This window comes from Anolis carolinensis, unplaced genomic scaffold (genome assembly GCF_035594765.1).
Source record: "Anolis carolinensis isolate JA03-04 unplaced genomic scaffold, rAnoCar3.1.pri scaffold_7, whole genome shotgun sequence".
Taxonomy (NCBI): Eukaryota; Metazoa; Chordata; class Lepidosauria; order Squamata; family Dactyloidae; genus Anolis; species Anolis carolinensis.
The window spans coordinates 19,786,546-19,804,331 of record NW_026943818.1 but is presented as its reverse complement, the minus strand read 5'-3'; the positions used below and the strand labels follow the sequence as shown (position 1 = coordinate 19,804,331).

Here is a 17,786-nt window from a genome sequence, read left to right as displayed (position 1 = left end):
CAACCCATCGTCCATGCCTCTAGGTTGATACAACAAAAAGAAAAGAAAAATAAAGTCCTAATTAGAGAGAGAGGAATAATTGCTTTTATCCAATTGCTGCCAGTTAGAAGGCTAAGCTCCTCCAACTTGGTCTTCTAGCAACCCAATAAAAAATAATAAAAAACAATAAAAATTAATACAATGAAATACTATAACAGAAAATAACTAAAAATAATACAAGAAAATAATAAAATATAATAAATAAAAAAATATAACTTACAATAAAATTAATAAAAAATTGCAAATAACGTCAAATAAAAATTAAACAATTTTTAACCAATACCACCACCACTTTGCCACAGCAACGCGTGGCCGGGCACAGCTAGTTGTATATAAAACCAAATAGGGAGCATATGGAACCATCCGAAAGTGAATGGGTGACTTGCGGATTATTTTAGAGCATTTCAAGATAAGGGATATAATATTAGAAATGTCAAATAGATGGTAATTTTATACACAATATGCGTAATGATTTTGCATATGAAACCAAATGGGAAGCATGTGGAACCATCCGAATGGGAAAGGGTCCCTCGTGGATTATTTTAGAGCTTTTCAAGATACGGGATGTTAACAGAAGCATATTGTGTATACAATATTTGTCAAAATTTTGTGCCTAGGGCAGTGATGGCGAACCAATGACACGCATGTCAGCACTGACACGTTTAGCCATTTTTGCTGACAAGTGGTGGTCACCTCTTGGGTTGTTAAGTGTTTTCTGGCCAAATTTGGTGTCATTTCATCCAGTTGTTTTTTTGCTTACTCCGTCCTACAAATCAACAGTACACACACACACATATATATATATATCTATATATATCTATATTATATCCTATTATTATATTATCCTATTATTATATTTTATATCATTATATTATAATTATATCATTCTATTATTATTCTATTATTATTGTAGTATAATATCATATTATTACTATTATATTATATTATTCATTATTCATGACTATATTGAAACTAGAATAGAGAGAAATCAGTGTGGAAACTTTGTGAAACTTAAAATGCAAGAAGTACCATAAGATTGTTGTACATGGAAATACAGTAGTCTCACTTATCCAACACTCGCTTATCCAACATTCTGGATTATCCAACGCATTTTTGTAGTCAATGTTTTCAATACATCATGATATTTTGGTTCTTAATTCGTAAATACAGTAATTACTACGTAGCATTACTGCGTATTGAACTACAGTAGAGTCTCACTTATCCAAGACTCACTTATCCAACGTTCTGGATTATCCAACGCATTTTTGTAGTCAATGTTTTCAATACATCGTGATATTTTGGTGCTAAATTCGTAAATATAGTAATTACTACATAGCATTACTGTGTATTGAACTACTTTTTCTGTCAAATTTGTGGTATAACATGATGTTTTGGTGCTTAATTTGTAAAATCATAACTTAATTTGATGTTTAATAGGCTTTTCCTTAATCTCTCCTTATTATCCAACATATTCACTTCTCCAACGTTCTGCCGGCCCATTTACGTTGGATAAGCGAGACTCTACTGTAATGGTAGTAAATAGTTTTTGGATTTATTAAATACAGTTATATATTACAATTATACATTTTTATTATTTAAACCATACATACAGTATTGCAAAATTATGGGTTTTTTTCTCAAAGTGACACACCACCCAAGTCATGCTGTTTTTTGGCGAATTTTGACACACCAAGCGCAAAAGATTTCCCATCACTGGCCTAGGGAGTATAAAACCATCCGAAAGGGTGGATTATTTTTTAGCATTTCAAGAGAATAGAAATATCAGCAATAATACAAAAAAGGAAACGAGTGGAAAAAAAGAGATGTTTATTAGAGATCTCCCAGCTTCCCCGACGACAATCAAAACGAAGTCCTCGCTGGTGAGGAACGGGCCAATTCCGCGTTTACGGAGTTTTGATTCACAACCTTCCTCCGCTTGCTTTCATAGTTTGCGCAGCTTCTGGAGGAGCATGGTACGGACCTCCTTGTTGGTAACGTTCTCCGCGATGGACTCCAAAAAGTGCCTCTCGTTGGCCTTCCGGAGGGAGCTGCCCAGCGACTCGTCGGCCTCGTAGAGGACCTCGTACTGCGAGAGGACCTCCAAGGAGAGGACGAGCAGGGCCTCCGCCGTGGCCTCCTCGGGCAGCATGGCCGCCACGTGCAGGACGTGGCAGAAGATCTGGATGTAGGTGAAGGACAGCTCCCGCCGCACGCCGTTCCGCGGGTCTTCCGTGCGCCACGTGCCCCGCGCCACCTCCTTCGCGGAGCCCAGCAAGTCAGAGATGCTCAGGCAGTAGAGTCGGGACAGGTGCTTCCAGGCCACCGAGGGCATCCAGCCCGCACCGCTGGAGCCGCACAGGAACTGGAAGGCTCTCAGGAGCAGCACCGAGAGCTGGAGGTGGAAGGCGAAGGGGCGGAAGTCGAGCAGCGGGAGGAACGGGACGTATTCCAGGGAATAGGGCACGTAGAGGACCTCTCGCTCCAAAAGGCTCTTGATGACGTGGATGAGGTGCCTCCACTCGCTCTGGCTGCACCACGGGAAGACCTGGAATCACAGAACCACAGGATGTTGTAAACCCATGGTGTCTTCCTCCATCTGATCCCTCCCGCCAGATGGCCATCCAGCTCATTACTTCATAGAACAGGGGTCCTCAAACTTTTAAAGCAGAGGGCCGGTCCACAATCCTTCAGTTGAGGGGCCGAATTATCATTTGGGGAAAAAAAATTACTATGCACACTGCACATATCTTATTACCGTAGTAGTGCAAAACAACAACAATAACAATGAAAGAACAATACAATATTTTAAAATGAAAATAATTTTAACCAACATAAACCTATCAGGATTTCAATAGGAAGTGTGGGCCTGCTTCTGGCCAATGAGATAGTCAGGTTAATTAGGATTCTTGTTGTTGTTTGTCTTCAAGTCATTTCAGACTTTGGGCTTTATTTATTTATTCATTTACTACATTTATTTACTACATGTATATTCCACCCTTTTCACCCCGAAGGGAACTCAGAGCAGCTGTATGTACATACAGTATATTATATTATTAGCATAGGACAATATTAGCATTATATATTACTATAGTGAACTATATCACTATACTGTAATATTATATGTAATATATAACATATAATTAATATTATATGGTATTAATATTATATTGTATAAAATAATATTATTATCAATATAATATGTATATACAATATATTATATTAGTAAAATGGATATAAAAATATTATATTATAAATGAGGGTGGGGGCCAGGTAAATGACCTTGGAGGGCCACATCCGGCCCCCGGGCCTTAGTTTGGGGACCCCTGTCATAGAATCAGAGAACTTGTAAACAGATGTCCATCCAGACTCTGCTTAAAAGCCTCCAGGAGACACTCCATCATCATCATCATCATCATAATTATTATCAAAGATAGTATAATCCAGTTCAAAGCAGATAATATAAGATTATAAATGGGTAATATAGCTGTGTGGAAGGGCCTTGAGTCTACACTGCCATATCATCCAGTTCAAATAAGATAATCTGTATTTTATAGGCAGTGTGGATTAGGCCTGATTGAAGAGGCCCTGGGCGCCATTAAATGGCTGAGTGGGTTGCTAGGAGCTTAGCCTTCTAACTGGCAGCAATGGAAAAAAAGTTATTCCTCTCCCTCTAATTAGGACTTTATTTTTCTTGTTTTTGATGTCTAAACACAGCTGGGATGACCATGTCTTTTGTGGCCAAGTTTCGTGGGTTTTGGGTGTTTAGTTTTGCTGTTTACTTTAAGTAAGAAATGGTCAGAAAATTTATTTATATATATATATACACACACACTAGCTTTTCCCGGCCACACGTTGCTGTGGCTTATGGGAATCCTTTGTTGGCCAGGTAGAATAGCAGTGAATAGCCTTGCAGTCTCCAAGCCTGGCCGTTTTCTGGAGTAGCAGGAGCTTTTTGTTGTATGAACGTAGAGGCATGGATGAGGGGTTGTGCTGCCAAGTTTAGTGTTTATGGGATGTGTAGTTTTGTTGTTTTGTCCTAGGCCGGAATTTCATTACCCTTTTATATATATAGATATATATTATCAAAGATTGTCATTACTATTATTATTATTATTATTTAATCCTAGAGTTGGAAAAGACACCAAGGGCCATCCAGCTCAACACCCATCTGCCAGGCAGGAAAGTATCATCAAAGCCCTCCTGACAGATGGCCATCACCATCCAGTCTCTGCTTAAAAACCTCCCTAGGAAATTCCACCAGAAGGCAGCACATTCCTCTGCTGAACAATAATAATATTAACAACTTTATTCTTGTATCCTGTTATCATCTCCCCAAACGGACTTGGGCGGTTTACACAAGGCACATGTGCCAAAAAAAGCAAAACATCACAATGTTGGCTCACATTTCAGCTTGTGGTCTGCTAAGACCCCTAGGACTATTTTCCCTAATTGTGTCACCCATCCTTGTATATTCCTTACTGCCTAAGTGTCGTACCTGGACAAGGGCCACCAAGAAGCCCTTGCTGAAGAGGTTGACCTCCTCGGGGTTGTCAATGTTGACGGTGAGAAGCACCAGCATCTTCTCTCTCAAAGCAGTGGAGACGCAGCAGCACTCCATCCAGGCCAGGAGGCCGCTGCCTGCCCCGTACTGTCCATCCGAGCGGGAGGTCCACTCCTCCTCAGGCAGCTTGCAGACCTCGAAGAGCGTGGAGGGGACCTCCTTCTTGAAGTGCTCCCCGTAGACGCTCTCCAGTCGTAGGCCGATGGTCCAGTCCAAGGCCCCGGCCTTTCTGTGGAGCCAAGACACAGACTGGTCCCACAGCGCTGGAGAAAGAGAGTCCTTTTGGGCCGAGAGGGCATCGCACAGCCGGGCCAAGTTGGCGGCCACCAAGTCTTTGGTCTCGAAGGAACAAGTGTGGCGGCCTTCCGGTTCGTGCCAATACTGCGCAAAGCCGTCGAGGAACTTGCAAAGGGAGAGGACGAGCGGGAACGGGTGGCAGGCGTGGATCCAGTCTGGCTCCGAAGGCACCTTCAGGGCCTGGTCGAGGATCCGCAAGCAGAGCTCAACGCACGGAGAGTCCGACTTCAGGAACGGGAGGACCAGGCTCTGGGTCACTTCGGCCGGGGAGAAGAGCGGGTTGGCCCCGTTGGGCTGCAGGAGGTAACCCAGGAACTCTAAGAACTGCTCCTTTTCCTTGGCACACACCAGCCGGTCAAAGACTGTCTCTCGCAAACATGCTAACAGCAGGGTCACGGAGAGGTCCATCGAATCCTGAACCTCTTGGAACCTCAGGGCTGGGAAGCAACATAAGATCTCCGCCAAGAACAGATGTGTTCCTAAATTGGACACCACCAAGTTGTAGATCTTCTTGATGGTCGCTTCCGGGTTAAGCGCCACCAGCCGAGACACGGCGGCGACAACCCTTTGGAAGCCTTCTCCAGACACGCTTTGGATGATCTGGTTGAAGGCGACGTTGAGTTCCTCTTGGAAGCCCTCCGAGAAGGCCGGCGATGCCCCAGAAAGGCCCTTCCGGCCCCACGTTGCCAAGACGCCCGAAATGACTTTGTTCTGATCGGTCAATGGGAGCGCTGTGTAACACTCGAGGATGACTTTGGCCACTCTGGCGGCCTGTCCCTGGCTTTTGGCATCTTTGCTGCCGTCGGCCAAAGTTTGCACCAATTTGAGGATAGTCCCCGGTTCCCTGAAGAGCTCCTTATTCTTCTCAAGGCAGGCAGCCCAGCCTTCGGTGAGCGCCCAGTCCTTCTCTGCTGCAAACACGGAGCACACCTCCGCGTGGCGGTCCATCCGCTTGTTGATGATGACCATGGCTACGGAGGCCACAATGTCCATTTTGCACTCCTTGCTACACGGCTTGAGGCTGATGCTCTTCAGGAAGTCCGCCACGAGCGTGGAGAGGCCCACCATGGCCTTGGCCGTCTCCTCCTCTAAGTCACCGGACTCAGCGTACCTCGCCAGCCGCTTCTCCAACAAAGCCAAGCAATCGAGGAGCCGATAGCTTTCGTAGCAGACGTGTTCCGGATCGTTGAGGAAACCCTGAAGCTCCGGAGACCACTCTTCCAACAAAGTCCGGAGAAAACCCAAATCTACGAGCAACAACGCTTTGGACGCCTGAGCCACACTGAGCAAACTCACACTCCGTTCGGCCTCCTTCACCTTCTCGTCCAGCTCCGTTTTGCCATAACAGTTGTCACAGTCGTTGCTCCAAAGGGTCACCACTGAAGAGACCTTCACTAAGTAAGTCTGGATGGGTAACGAATCCGCGTCGCACGCCGCAATCGATATGGACAAAACATCCAAGAGGTTGGCGAGAGCGTAACACTTCATCTTCGCTGGACTGACACTCCTCCAGATCAGCTTCAAACCGTCTGCCAAGATGGGAAGGACACTCGTCTCGGGGGAAGAATGCGCCGATGGAGGGCCATCGCTCTTGAAGCGCTTTGGTGGTTGACCCACGTCGTCTGGCTCTGGGAGACACTGATGGGAGACGCTGCGGAAGAGCAATGTCAGCCGGTCTTCCTGGCCGGCCTTGTGCTTCATGATCTCCCACCACACGTCTAAGTAGAAACGGACGTCACGCTGAGAGGTCTCCTTGGCCACATATTCCACCAGAGCCTCCAGCTCCCTCCGGCAAAGCGGCTCCGGCAGAACCAGGAGGAGTTCGGTGAAAAGCTGGGGCGCGTTGGCCGCCATGAAGAGCTCGAAAAGCACAGTACGGTTGATCTCCGGGATCATGTTGCTCACAGAAAAGAAGGCATCGTCCTTCCACCTCTGGTTCAGGGACACCGCCGGGGCTTCGGAGAACAGCACCTTGGACCAAAGGATGATGGCCGCTTTCTTCTTCCAGGCGTCCGGCTGCGGCGGATAAGAAGAGTGGGAGGTGCAGATTTCCTCCAGCGCCTCCATGATGGGCTTCCCCACCAAGGGCCAGTCAGACTTGGCCAATTCGGACAAGGGCCGTGGGTGGCACAGCTGGGAGGCCAGCAGGAACCCGCCGTGCAGGATGGTCACTTCTCCGCAGATGGTCAGCGGCCCTGTTTGGAAAGAGACGGACCATTCAGTTCAAGAGAAAGGGGCTACTTGGCCCTGATCTGAACTACAGGGGTATTAACTCTTCCCTATGCTATCCAAAGCTAAATATAATAATAATAATAATAATAATAAAAAAAAACTTTATATATACCCCGCCACCATCTCCCCGAGTTACACTTAAGAAATGTCCCCGTTCCGACTAACAAACAAATTCAACTTAAGAATAAACCTACAGAACCGATCTTGTTCGTAACTTGGGGAGTGCCTGTATTTCCATTCACATAACAAGATATCTTGGGAATCCAGACACAGAATTTATTTAGGTTTCATATACTCCTTAGTCACAGTATGAAGGTCTTTTTATACACACTGTATTTATTATTTATGCCAATATTGAGAAAGCGAAACTTAATTGAAATATTGGCACCCAAGTTATAAACAATGTCATATACAGTAGTCTCACTTATGCAAGCTAAACAGGCCGGCAGAGGCTTGGATAAGTGAATATCTTGGATAATAAGGAGGAATTAAGGAAAAGCCTATTAAACATCAAATTAGGTTATGATTTTACAAATTAAGCACCAAAACATCATGTTATACAACAAATTTGACAGATAAAGTAGTTCAATACGCAGTAATGTTATGTTGTAATTACTGTACAGTATTTACGAATTTAGCACCAAAATATCATGATATATTGAAAACATTGACTACAAAAATGTGTTGGATAATCCAGAAACTTGGATAAGTGAGACTCTACTGTACTTACATTGCAGTGAAATGAAATGATTGTCATCTACAACTTCTCTATTATATATTTATAAATTATGTTATATATGTTAATAACATATAATTTATAAATATAAAATATAGAAATTGTAAAGATGATCATTTCATATCACAGCAATCTAAATTGCATATATCTACATAAATACTACATTATATATATTAATATATATAATACATATTTATATATTATTACTTTATATATTATGGTAATATCCAGCTTTTATCTCTTGAGACTCACTACATTCCTCTTTATGTCAGAATGATAACCAATAATATCCTTTTTGTCACTTGATAACTTTCCTCTTCTGAAATAAAGATTAATAATAATAATATCCAACTTATTTATCTCTTGACTGAGACTCACAACATTACTCTCAATGCCACAAAGATGACAATATTTTATTATCATTTTGAGGATCAATTTCTTAGCGGCAACATCGCCATCATCATACCTTATTATTATTATTATTGTTATACCTCCTGAGATGAAAAAAACCCTGACAACCATTTGTTTGTCATTATATTATTATTATTATCATCATCATTCTTATCATTGTTGCCATCCTTTTGAGAACCAAATTTTTAGCTGCAAAATTACCATCCCAATACATAATAATAATAATACAGTAGAGTCTGACTTATCCAAGCCTCGCTTATCCAAGGTTCTGGATTATCCAAGCCATTTTTGCAGTCAATGTTTTCAATATATCGTGATATTTTGGTGCTAAATTCGTAAATACAGTAATTGCAACATAAAAGTACTGTGTATTGAACTACTTTTTCTGTCAAATTTGTTGTATAACATGATGTTTTAGTGCTTAATTTGTAAAATCATAACCTAATTTGATGTTTAATAGGCTTTTCCTTAATCCCTCCTTATTATCCAAGATATTCACTTATCCAAGCTTCTGCTCGCCCGTTTATGTTGGATAAGTGAGACTCTACTGCAATTATCGTTTTGAGGACCAATTTCTTAACGGCAACATAGCCACCTTATTATTATTGTTATACCTCCTAACATGAAAAAAAAACCCTGACAACCATTTGTTTGTCATTATATTATTATTATCATCATCATTCTTATCATTGTTGCCATCCTTTTGAGAACCAAATTCTTGGCTGCAAAATTACCATCACAATACATAATAATAATAATAATAATAATAATAATAATAATAATGATGATGATGATGATGTTGTCGAAGGCTTTCATGGCTGGAATCATTGGGTTGCTGTGAGTTTTCCGGGCTATCTGGCCATGTTCCAGAAGCATTCTCTCCTGATGTTTTGCCCACATCTAGGGCAGGCATCCTGAGATAGTGAGGTCTGTTGGAAACTAGGCAAGTGGGGTTTATAGATCTGCGGAATGATGTCCAGGGTGGGAGAAAGAACTCTTGTCTGTTTGAGGCAAATGTGAATGTTGCAACTGAACATCTTCGATTAATATTATTATTCATTCCAGACAGCCCGGAGAACTCACAGCAAACCTGGACATTATTCGACAGGTATATAAACCCCACTTGCCTAGTTTCCAACAGACCTCACAACCTTTGAAGATGCCTGCCATAGATGTGGGCGAAAGGTCAGGAGAGAATGCTTCTGGAACATGGGCCAGACAGCCAGGAACACTCACAGCAACCCTATAAATATGCATCACAACGTTATACAAAACAGAATAAATACAATAAGAACGAATTAAATAATGAATTATTTGAAAAGGAAATAAGAATATTAATAACAACAACAATAATAATAATATAGTTCTTTCAAACTTTGTGGCCCTTGGCGCACTACGTCTCCCACCCACCGAGCTGCATGGCTGCCTCTCTGCTTCCCCTCTTCCGGGGGCGGGGCTTGAGGAGGAGGCGGGCATTGTGCGCTCAGCCCGCGCGCCACAAAAGCCCCGGATGGGACCCTTTCCCTTGGTAGCTGCGGCGGCAGCGGTGGCAGAAGGCGCGCGCCACACTTCCGCCCTCTCTCCCTTTCTCCCCCTCTTGCCCTTCTTCCGGCGCCGAGACGGGGCTCCGCAAAGCGAGGTTCCGCCGGAAGAGCTTCCTCTGCCGCCTCCTCCGCGACACGGCTCCCCGCCGCGCGCGCGCCCCGCCCCTCCCCGCCTATGTCGCATGGTTGGTATTCGCAGATTCGTCTTTGGATTATTCATTATTACCTTGTGTTATGATTATGATTATTATTCAAAATATTCTTCATCCCAGCAGGGATTTTTCTATTATTATTATTATTTATATATTATTTTCTATTACAGTAGAGTCTCGCTTATCCAACATTCTGGATTATCCAACGCATTTTTGTAGTCAATATTTTCAATATATGATATTTTGGTGCTAAATTCGTAAATACAGTAATTACTACATAGCATTAATGTGTAATGAACTACTTTTTCTGTCAAATTTGTTGTATAACATGATGTTTTGGTGCTTAATTTGTAAAATCATAACCTAATAGGCTTTTTCTTAATCTCTCATTATCCAACATATATACTTATCCAACATTCTACCGGTCCGTTTATGTTGGATAAGTGAGACTCTACTGTACCTTATGTTATGATTATTATTACAAATGAAATTTAGATACAATATTATATGATTAGCATAGTACAGTACTGGCAATAAATTACTATATTGTACTATATCAATGTATTGTAATATTATTAGTAATATTACATGTAAAATATAATATATAATTAATTATAATATTTATAATTATATAATATAATATATAAAATATAAAACTATATAATATATATATTATATATACAGTAGAGTCTCACTTATCCAACATAAACGGGCCGGCAGAATGTTGGATAAGCGAATATGTTGGATAATAAGGAGGCATTAAGGAAAAGCCTATTAAACATCAAATTAGGTTATGATTTTACAAATTAAGCACCAAAACAACATGTTAAACAACAAATTTGGCAGGAAAAGTAGTTCAATACGCAGTAATGCTATGTAGTAATTACTGTATTTATGAATTTAGCACCAAAATATCACGATATATTGAAAACATTGACTACAAAAATGCGTTGGATAATCCAGAACGTTGGATAAGTGAGTACTGTATTCGTAATATTACATGTAAAATATAATATATAATTAAGTAATTATAATATTTATAATCATATAATATATAAAATATAAAACTATATATCTATATATATAAAAGAGTGATGGAATCCTGGCGACCACCAAAACAACAAAACTAAACACCCCACAACCTCGAAAATTGACAACACAGCCCATCATCCACGCCTCTAGGTTGATACAACAAAAAGAAAAGAAAAATAAAGTCCTAATTGGAGGGAGAGGAATAATTGTTTTTATCCAATTGCTGCCAGTTAGAAGGCTAAGCTCCGCCCACTTGGTCTCCTAGCAACCCACTCACCCAGGGGACAGGCAGAGTTAGGCCTCACTTAGGCCTCTTCCACACTGCCTATAAAATACAGATTATCAGATTTTAATTGGATTAGATGGCAGTGTAGACTCAAGGCCCTTCCACACAGCTATATAACCCATTTATAATCTTATATTATCTGCTTTAACTGGATTATCTGGACTCCACCATACTTCGCCACAGCAACGCGTGGCCGGGCACAGCTAGTATATTATATAATACAATAATAATAGGATGAATTATAATAATAATAATAATGTGATTCTTCTTCAGTGACAATAAATGTAATAATAATAATAATGATGATAACAACAATGACAATCGTGATGATGATATTCAGAGACGAATCCCAAACACTTGGGGCTAATGTGTGTGCTGTATTGTTATGTACAAATGATTATAGTGATAATATAATTCTTCTCCAATGAGAATGATAACGATAATTCTTCCTTCTACAGGGACCGCCCCTTCCGCCCGGGCCCCCTCCTGATCTCCCGGCGCTCGCTCTGCTCGGGGCGCAAAGAGGGGGCCCTGCTCACTGCCTGCCTTCGCCTCCACCTCCGCAAGCCCCTCCCCTGGAGCCACCAATGAGAGCATCATGGGCCTTGCAGTCCGGCTCCGGAAGGAAGACGGAAGGGCCAAGGAACACGGCTGTAGTGGTGGACGAGTGAGGCCCACGTCTCCTGCTTCCGGACATTAAACCCCACTCTTTGAGGGAGGAAGGAAGCCCGGAGTGTCTTGGTCTATCTGTGCTGCTTTCAGGGACTCCCAGGTCCCATCGTGCCATCACCAGGGCCACCAATGGGGAGCTAGGATGGATCTAGACAGAGAGACAGGGAATCATCATTGGGTTGTAGGGCAACAAGCACTTTTCTAGTTCAGGATGATGGGCCTTGCAGTGCATTGAAAGGCGGCTGTTGTTATTCTTATGGCCTAAGACAATGATGGGCAAGCTTTTGCGCTTGGTGTGTCAAAATTCACCCAAAAACCCTAGCATGGCTTGGATGGTGTGTCACTTCGAGAAAAAACAACAACATAATTTTGCAATATGTATATTTTAAATAACAAAAATGTATAATTGTAATGCAGTAGAGTCTCACTTATCCAACATAAACGGGCCGGCAGAACGTTGGATAAGCGAATATGTTGGATAATAAGGAGGGATTAAGGAAAAGCCTATTAAACATCAAATTAGGTTATGCTTTTATAAATTAAGCACCAAAACATGATGTTAGACAACAAATTTGGCAGAAAAAGTAGTTCAATACACAGTAATGCTATGTAGAAATTACTGTATTTACGAACTTGGCACCAAAATATCACGATGTATTGAAAACATTGACTATAAAAATGCGTTGGATAAGCGAGTGTTGGATAAGTGAGACTCTATTGTATAATTATTATTATAATATCATATTATGTTACAGATAATATGGAATCAGTTCCTGGGATATAGGGGCATTGTGGAAGGGCCCTGAGTGTCACAGCATTCCTCTTAGGCCACAGAGATGACCCATAATGTGTAAATGTAAATTGGGTTCTATCTTTTGGTTTATGTTATTTAATATTTTTATACGGCATTGAATGTTTGCCCCTCTATATGTTGTAAGCTGCCCTGAGTCCCTACCGGGGAGACAGGGCGGGAGAGAAATAAAACCTCATTCATTCACTCATTATATATACATACATACATGTGTGTGTGTGTGTGTGTGTGTGTGTGTATATGTGTGTGTGTGTGTGTATGTATGTATGTGTGTGTGTGTATATATATATATATATATAATTGTATAATATATATTACTCTCTCTCTCTCTCTCTCTATATATATATATATATATTGTATATTATTAAATAATATAGAATTAAATAATATTTTTTCTTCACGGGAAACTATATTTATTTGGGGGAGAAGAAACACAGAATGAAACCCAAGGCATTACATTGATTTGGCAGATTGAGAATATATGACTCTGAAGATGTCGAAATGCACTTGCATTTGAGATGAAAGACATCAGTTGGAATGTATTTTCAAGCAGTGACACATTGCTTTTCCTTTTAGGCAGAAGGTTTTGGGATGTTGTGCTTTGCAAACCACTCCTGGCTTTTGTCGGCCGCCATATTCTATGGAAAGAGAAAGACTATTAATATTATTATGCAATCTCCATGCCAAACACTTAATAATAATAATAATAATAATAATAATAATAATAATAATAATAATAATAAATATAATATCTGATATTATTTTACTAGTAGATAATTGTCACCTCTTATTATTATTGACACAAAGACACAGCAAACGAGATATATATGTTGGATTTTATATCACAAAATCACAAGTTGAACGCTTCCCAAGTTGTTGTTATTATTATTATTCTCCTCTTAAAGAGACTCAAAAGGGGATGCACTGCTCCAGAGCCACTGCTGGAGAGAAATCCCAGAACTTCTCAGCCGTTGTGATCCCCAAAGGAATTTTTGGGTTTAGATAGGAATAAATGCTGGGGAAAAAAATCAAAATACTGACCTCATCTAAGAGCGCCTCCCCCTTGGGATCAACCTGAGAAAGTTCCCGGAAAGCTTCATCCCCCACGAAACAAATTTCATGCCCATCCTGAAACAGAAAACAAGGCAATGGGATATAATAATAATATACTATTACATAATATAATATAATAATATAATTATAACAATAATATAAGACAATAATTGTAATATTAGAATATAATCTATAATATTATATATCGTTATGGTGCTCACTGGATCGGCTAAGATGACGACTTGCACTGTTGCTTTGCCCGGAGTTTCGAGGCTCAAAAGCGGAGTCAAAATTTTCTGGTTTTCCTTCTTCATCAAGGCTTCAATATCCGGGAGCTGGAAATGACATTACTATTATTATTATTATATTATTATTATTACTATTACTGCATTTATTATTATTATTATTACAATTTCAAAGAAAGAACAGGGACATCATTTGCTGTACTGCCAAAGTCATTTATGTACCTGTTAGCAGAGTAAACTCAGCTGAGACCAAATGGGAAATCCCTTCACTTACTCAACAGATTTAAAAAGCCCTGTACTAACCACGTCCCTAATCCTAGAGGTGGAGTGACCACTTCCTGTTGGGACATCAATTGCGGTCGTGGAAAAAATGAGCGTTACCTGTTTCTTGGGGCACGAAAAGGCGATCCTCCCGAAAGCAGAGCCGTGATCCACAGTTTGGCCGATGCCCTGCAGCTCTAGTTTACACTGAAAATTAATTTATGATAACAGATATCATTATTATGTTGCAATTAATTGACATTATATATTTATAATTGTAGTAACAGCAGTACATTGTAACAGATCTATAGTAGTTCTAATTATTGTAATTTGTTATGATACAACGTAATAATATAAATAAAAAATAGTATGATAGTAAAAAAATAATATAAATAATACATAAATGTGGTTCACTGCCCCGAGTCCCTTCGGGGAGATAGGATGATATACAAAGTTTTATTTGTTATTATATATAATATAATAATAAATACAATAACACTGTTATTTAACTAAGAAAGCATTTCACATTCAAAACCCGTTCCAGTAACCTGTCCTTTGTGGTTTCTGCCCACCATGTGTTGGCATCTTATGGAGCCCCTATATAAATAATAATTTAATGATATACTATTATTAATAACCTCCTGACCTGGTCATCCTGGAAGCCCAGCAGGACTCGCTGCTGACCTTTGTCCTCCTCATAGACCTTCATTCCCAGCAGTTCAGACCAGAAGACCCTGGATTTGGCCAAATTGGACACGGCCAGTGCCACCTTCATCACTGGGTCTGAAAGAAGAAGCATATCATTATTATCATCATTAATAATAATCATTATTATTATCATGCTAATTTTATATACATATATATAATATACAATAATTTATAAATATACAATATATTGTATGTACTTAGAATATTGATAATAATATTATAATGTAATATAATATTGTAATTAATAATACAATATAATATTAATTATATATTATATATTAAATATAATATTACTAATAATATTACCATAAAATTATATAGTACAATATAGTAATTTAATGCTTATATTGTGCTATGCTAATAATATATTGTATGTACATTTGATTTGTAAGCTGCTCTGAGTCCCCTTCGGGGTGGAAAGCAGCATATAAATGTAGTAAATAAATAAATAAATAAGTCATATTCTATAATTATTACATTATTGTACAGGAGAGTGTATTTTTCCCAATGCTATATTTGCATGAAGCCCAAAAGAATGGATCGACAACAAATCAGATAGGATCGGATAATATTAATACATATATCATTATCATTAGTATTATATCTTATTATTACATTAGTATTATTAATAAATCATATTGTAAAATATATTTAGAATATTATACATTTAGAATGATAGTTCTAATTAGTCATATTACATTATTATATTCATAATAAGCATGTTATTGTTATTCTCATTAGTAATATATTATTACATTCATATTGCTATTATCATTAGTAATTCCATAATATTATTGTGTTATCTATACAGATTAAAAAGTCAAAATATGTGTGTGTGTTGCTGGGGTGTCCACTTCCACAGACATACACTATTGTTATTAATAATAGCATATAATAACAACATATCACACTGGCTATTCATTCCAAAGGGGAATGAACTTATTATAGCCCAAATTGGGTGTCGGGCCCCTACCTTTCTTTGAAGATTCCTTCTCTTCCAGGAAGAACTTATAGCCTCCAGGAGCTTCTGTTTCGTAAAAACCAGATGAAATCTCATTTATTGGCCATTGCAGTCTTTTGGCGTTGTTTACTGCTTGGCTGGAGGCAATAGTCATTCCCTATAGGGAAAAATAACTCATTATTATTAAACTAACTGATTATTTTTTTAAAAAGATAATTAAAAATAATGTCACAGATTATATTTAACATAAATGTAATGCAATATATTATTTTTAACTTATTTAAGTTTTAAAAAAACTTAATTTAAAACAAATTTAAATTAATTCATTTTTTTAAAAAAAAACTAATTTAAAATAAATAAATTTTCAGGGACTTATTATTTAAAATACTCACCAGGAAGTCGTTGCCGAGGCGATATCTGCCGACGCCGTAATTGTAGGTCAGTTCTGCCACAAAGTGACTGTCTTCAGGGCCGAATCCCACCATCGTTTTGCTCCATTTTCCATCATAGGGACTAGAAACACAGAGGATTCCATGGGATTTCATGGTTACTTATATTAAATAATTCTAATAATATTTATATGTCTTAGATTTTACATTTTTAAACGTTCAATGCCGTTTGAATATATCCTAATATTAAATTCTGATTAAACATACAAACATTTAACATTGAAAGTTCAATGAATATTTATGCAAATATTTTAGTGTATATAATTTAATACTTATTTTAAAATTCAAATTATTATTATTATTATTATTATTATTATTATTATTAATATATACCTACCCATTGCAAGTGGCTTTGCAGCCTTCGTCGAATTCCTCATGCCTTAGAACCTGTTGGGAAATTAATCCAAATTTAGACATTAATAAAAATATCATTTATTTATAATAATTAATATAGTAATTATGATTAATAATAATCTGTCATTAGTAGTATTGATTTATTAATGATAGTAATTAGTATTGTTGATCAATATATTAATTATTAGAATCATAGAGCTGGAAGAGACCTCACAAGCCATCCAGTCCAAAAGCAGGAAAATCTCATTCAAGGCACTAATTATAATTAACATATAAATAATTCTAATTCTTAATCATCAAGAATTAGAATTATTTATATGTTAATTATAATTGATATTGTTATTGTTAACAATAATTATCATAAATATATTATTAATATATTATTAGTTCATACTAATTTTAAAATACTAGTATTAATAACTCATATATCAATAATTGGTGTTGATAATATTACTATTAATAATTTGTATAATTGATACTATATTAATGATAATTAGTATTATTAATATGTTAATAACTTATTTGTAGCTAGTCTCCAATTTTATAGCTAGCCTCCTATTATTTTCAATTAAGATTCACAACATCATCAACAAAGCAAATGCCACCTAAGAAGCCGCATTCATTGAGTGCTTTGGAAGCAATGGGGGGGAAACAAAACGCCTTTCCACAAAGTTTGGCCCACTGTGGCGCCTTTACTCGGTGACGTCACGTTCCCTCATTTTTCCCCTCCCTCACTTACGCGCATGCCCAGTATCTCCCGATAGAACCGCGCCGTCTGCGCTCGGTCGCCGACTTTGAACACGAAGTGTAAGGCTCTCCGGGCCTCCATTTTTTTTATTTCCCTTCTCTGTCTTGTCTGAGGCGTTCTTGGACTCCAACTCCCAGGAGCCCCGGCCCTCTTTCCGGATGAGGAGGGATTGTGGGCACTGAAGTCCCCATATGGGTTCCATTTCGACCGGAAGTCTAGGCCTCACATCCGGCG

At 38.8% G+C, this 17,786-nt stretch overlaps 3 protein-coding genes across 5 annotated transcripts; 1 reads left to right on the top strand and 2 right to left on the bottom strand.

Moving 5' to 3' along the window:
- Positions 1–1,849: 1,849 nt before the first annotated feature.
- Positions 1,850–9,815, bottom strand: gemin4 (gem nuclear organelle associated protein 4). The gene is made up of 3 exons (XM_003229755.4): positions 9,687–9,815; positions 4,535–7,092; positions 1,850–2,584 (listed from the first exon to the last, which is right to left on the bottom strand). The coding sequence occupies exons 1-3, from the start codon at positions 9,694–9,696 to the stop codon at positions 1,982–1,984; spliced, it is 3,171 nt and encodes a 1,056-aa protein (XP_003229803.2). The 5' UTR covers positions 9,697–9,815; the 3' UTR covers positions 1,850–1,981.
- On the top strand, positions 9,787–12,016 carry LOC103281785 (uncharacterized). Of its 2 annotated transcripts, XM_062960677.1 has the most exons (3): positions 9,787–10,005; positions 11,749–11,766; positions 11,823–12,016. In XM_062960677.1, the coding sequence occupies exons 1-3, from the start codon at positions 9,787–9,789 to the stop codon at positions 11,988–11,990; spliced, it is 405 nt and encodes a 134-aa protein (XP_062816747.1). In that variant the 3' UTR covers positions 11,991–12,016. The 2 variants fall into 2 exon arrangements, with proteins under 2 accessions (XP_062816747.1, XP_008122184.1); XM_008123977.3 differs by having other exon boundaries at positions 11,749–12,016.
- Positions 12,017–13,162: 1,146 nt separating this feature from the next.
- Positions 13,163–17,779, bottom strand: glod4 (glyoxalase domain containing 4). 2 transcript variants are annotated; one of them, XM_062960674.1, is made up of 9 exons: positions 17,544–17,779; positions 16,788–16,837; positions 16,394–16,514; positions 16,014–16,158; positions 14,979–15,115; positions 14,453–14,539; positions 14,048–14,161; positions 13,815–13,901; positions 13,163–13,411 (listed from the first exon to the last, which is right to left on the bottom strand). In XM_062960674.1, the coding sequence occupies exons 1-9, from the start codon at positions 17,631–17,633 to the stop codon at positions 13,346–13,348; spliced, it is 897 nt and encodes a 298-aa protein (XP_062816744.1). In that variant the 5' UTR covers positions 17,634–17,779; the 3' UTR covers positions 13,163–13,345. The 2 variants fall into 2 exon arrangements, with proteins under 2 accessions (XP_062816744.1, XP_062816745.1); XM_062960675.1 differs by lacking the exon at positions 17,544–17,779 and adding an exon at positions 17,410–17,512.
- Positions 17,780–17,786: the final 7 nt, after the last annotated feature.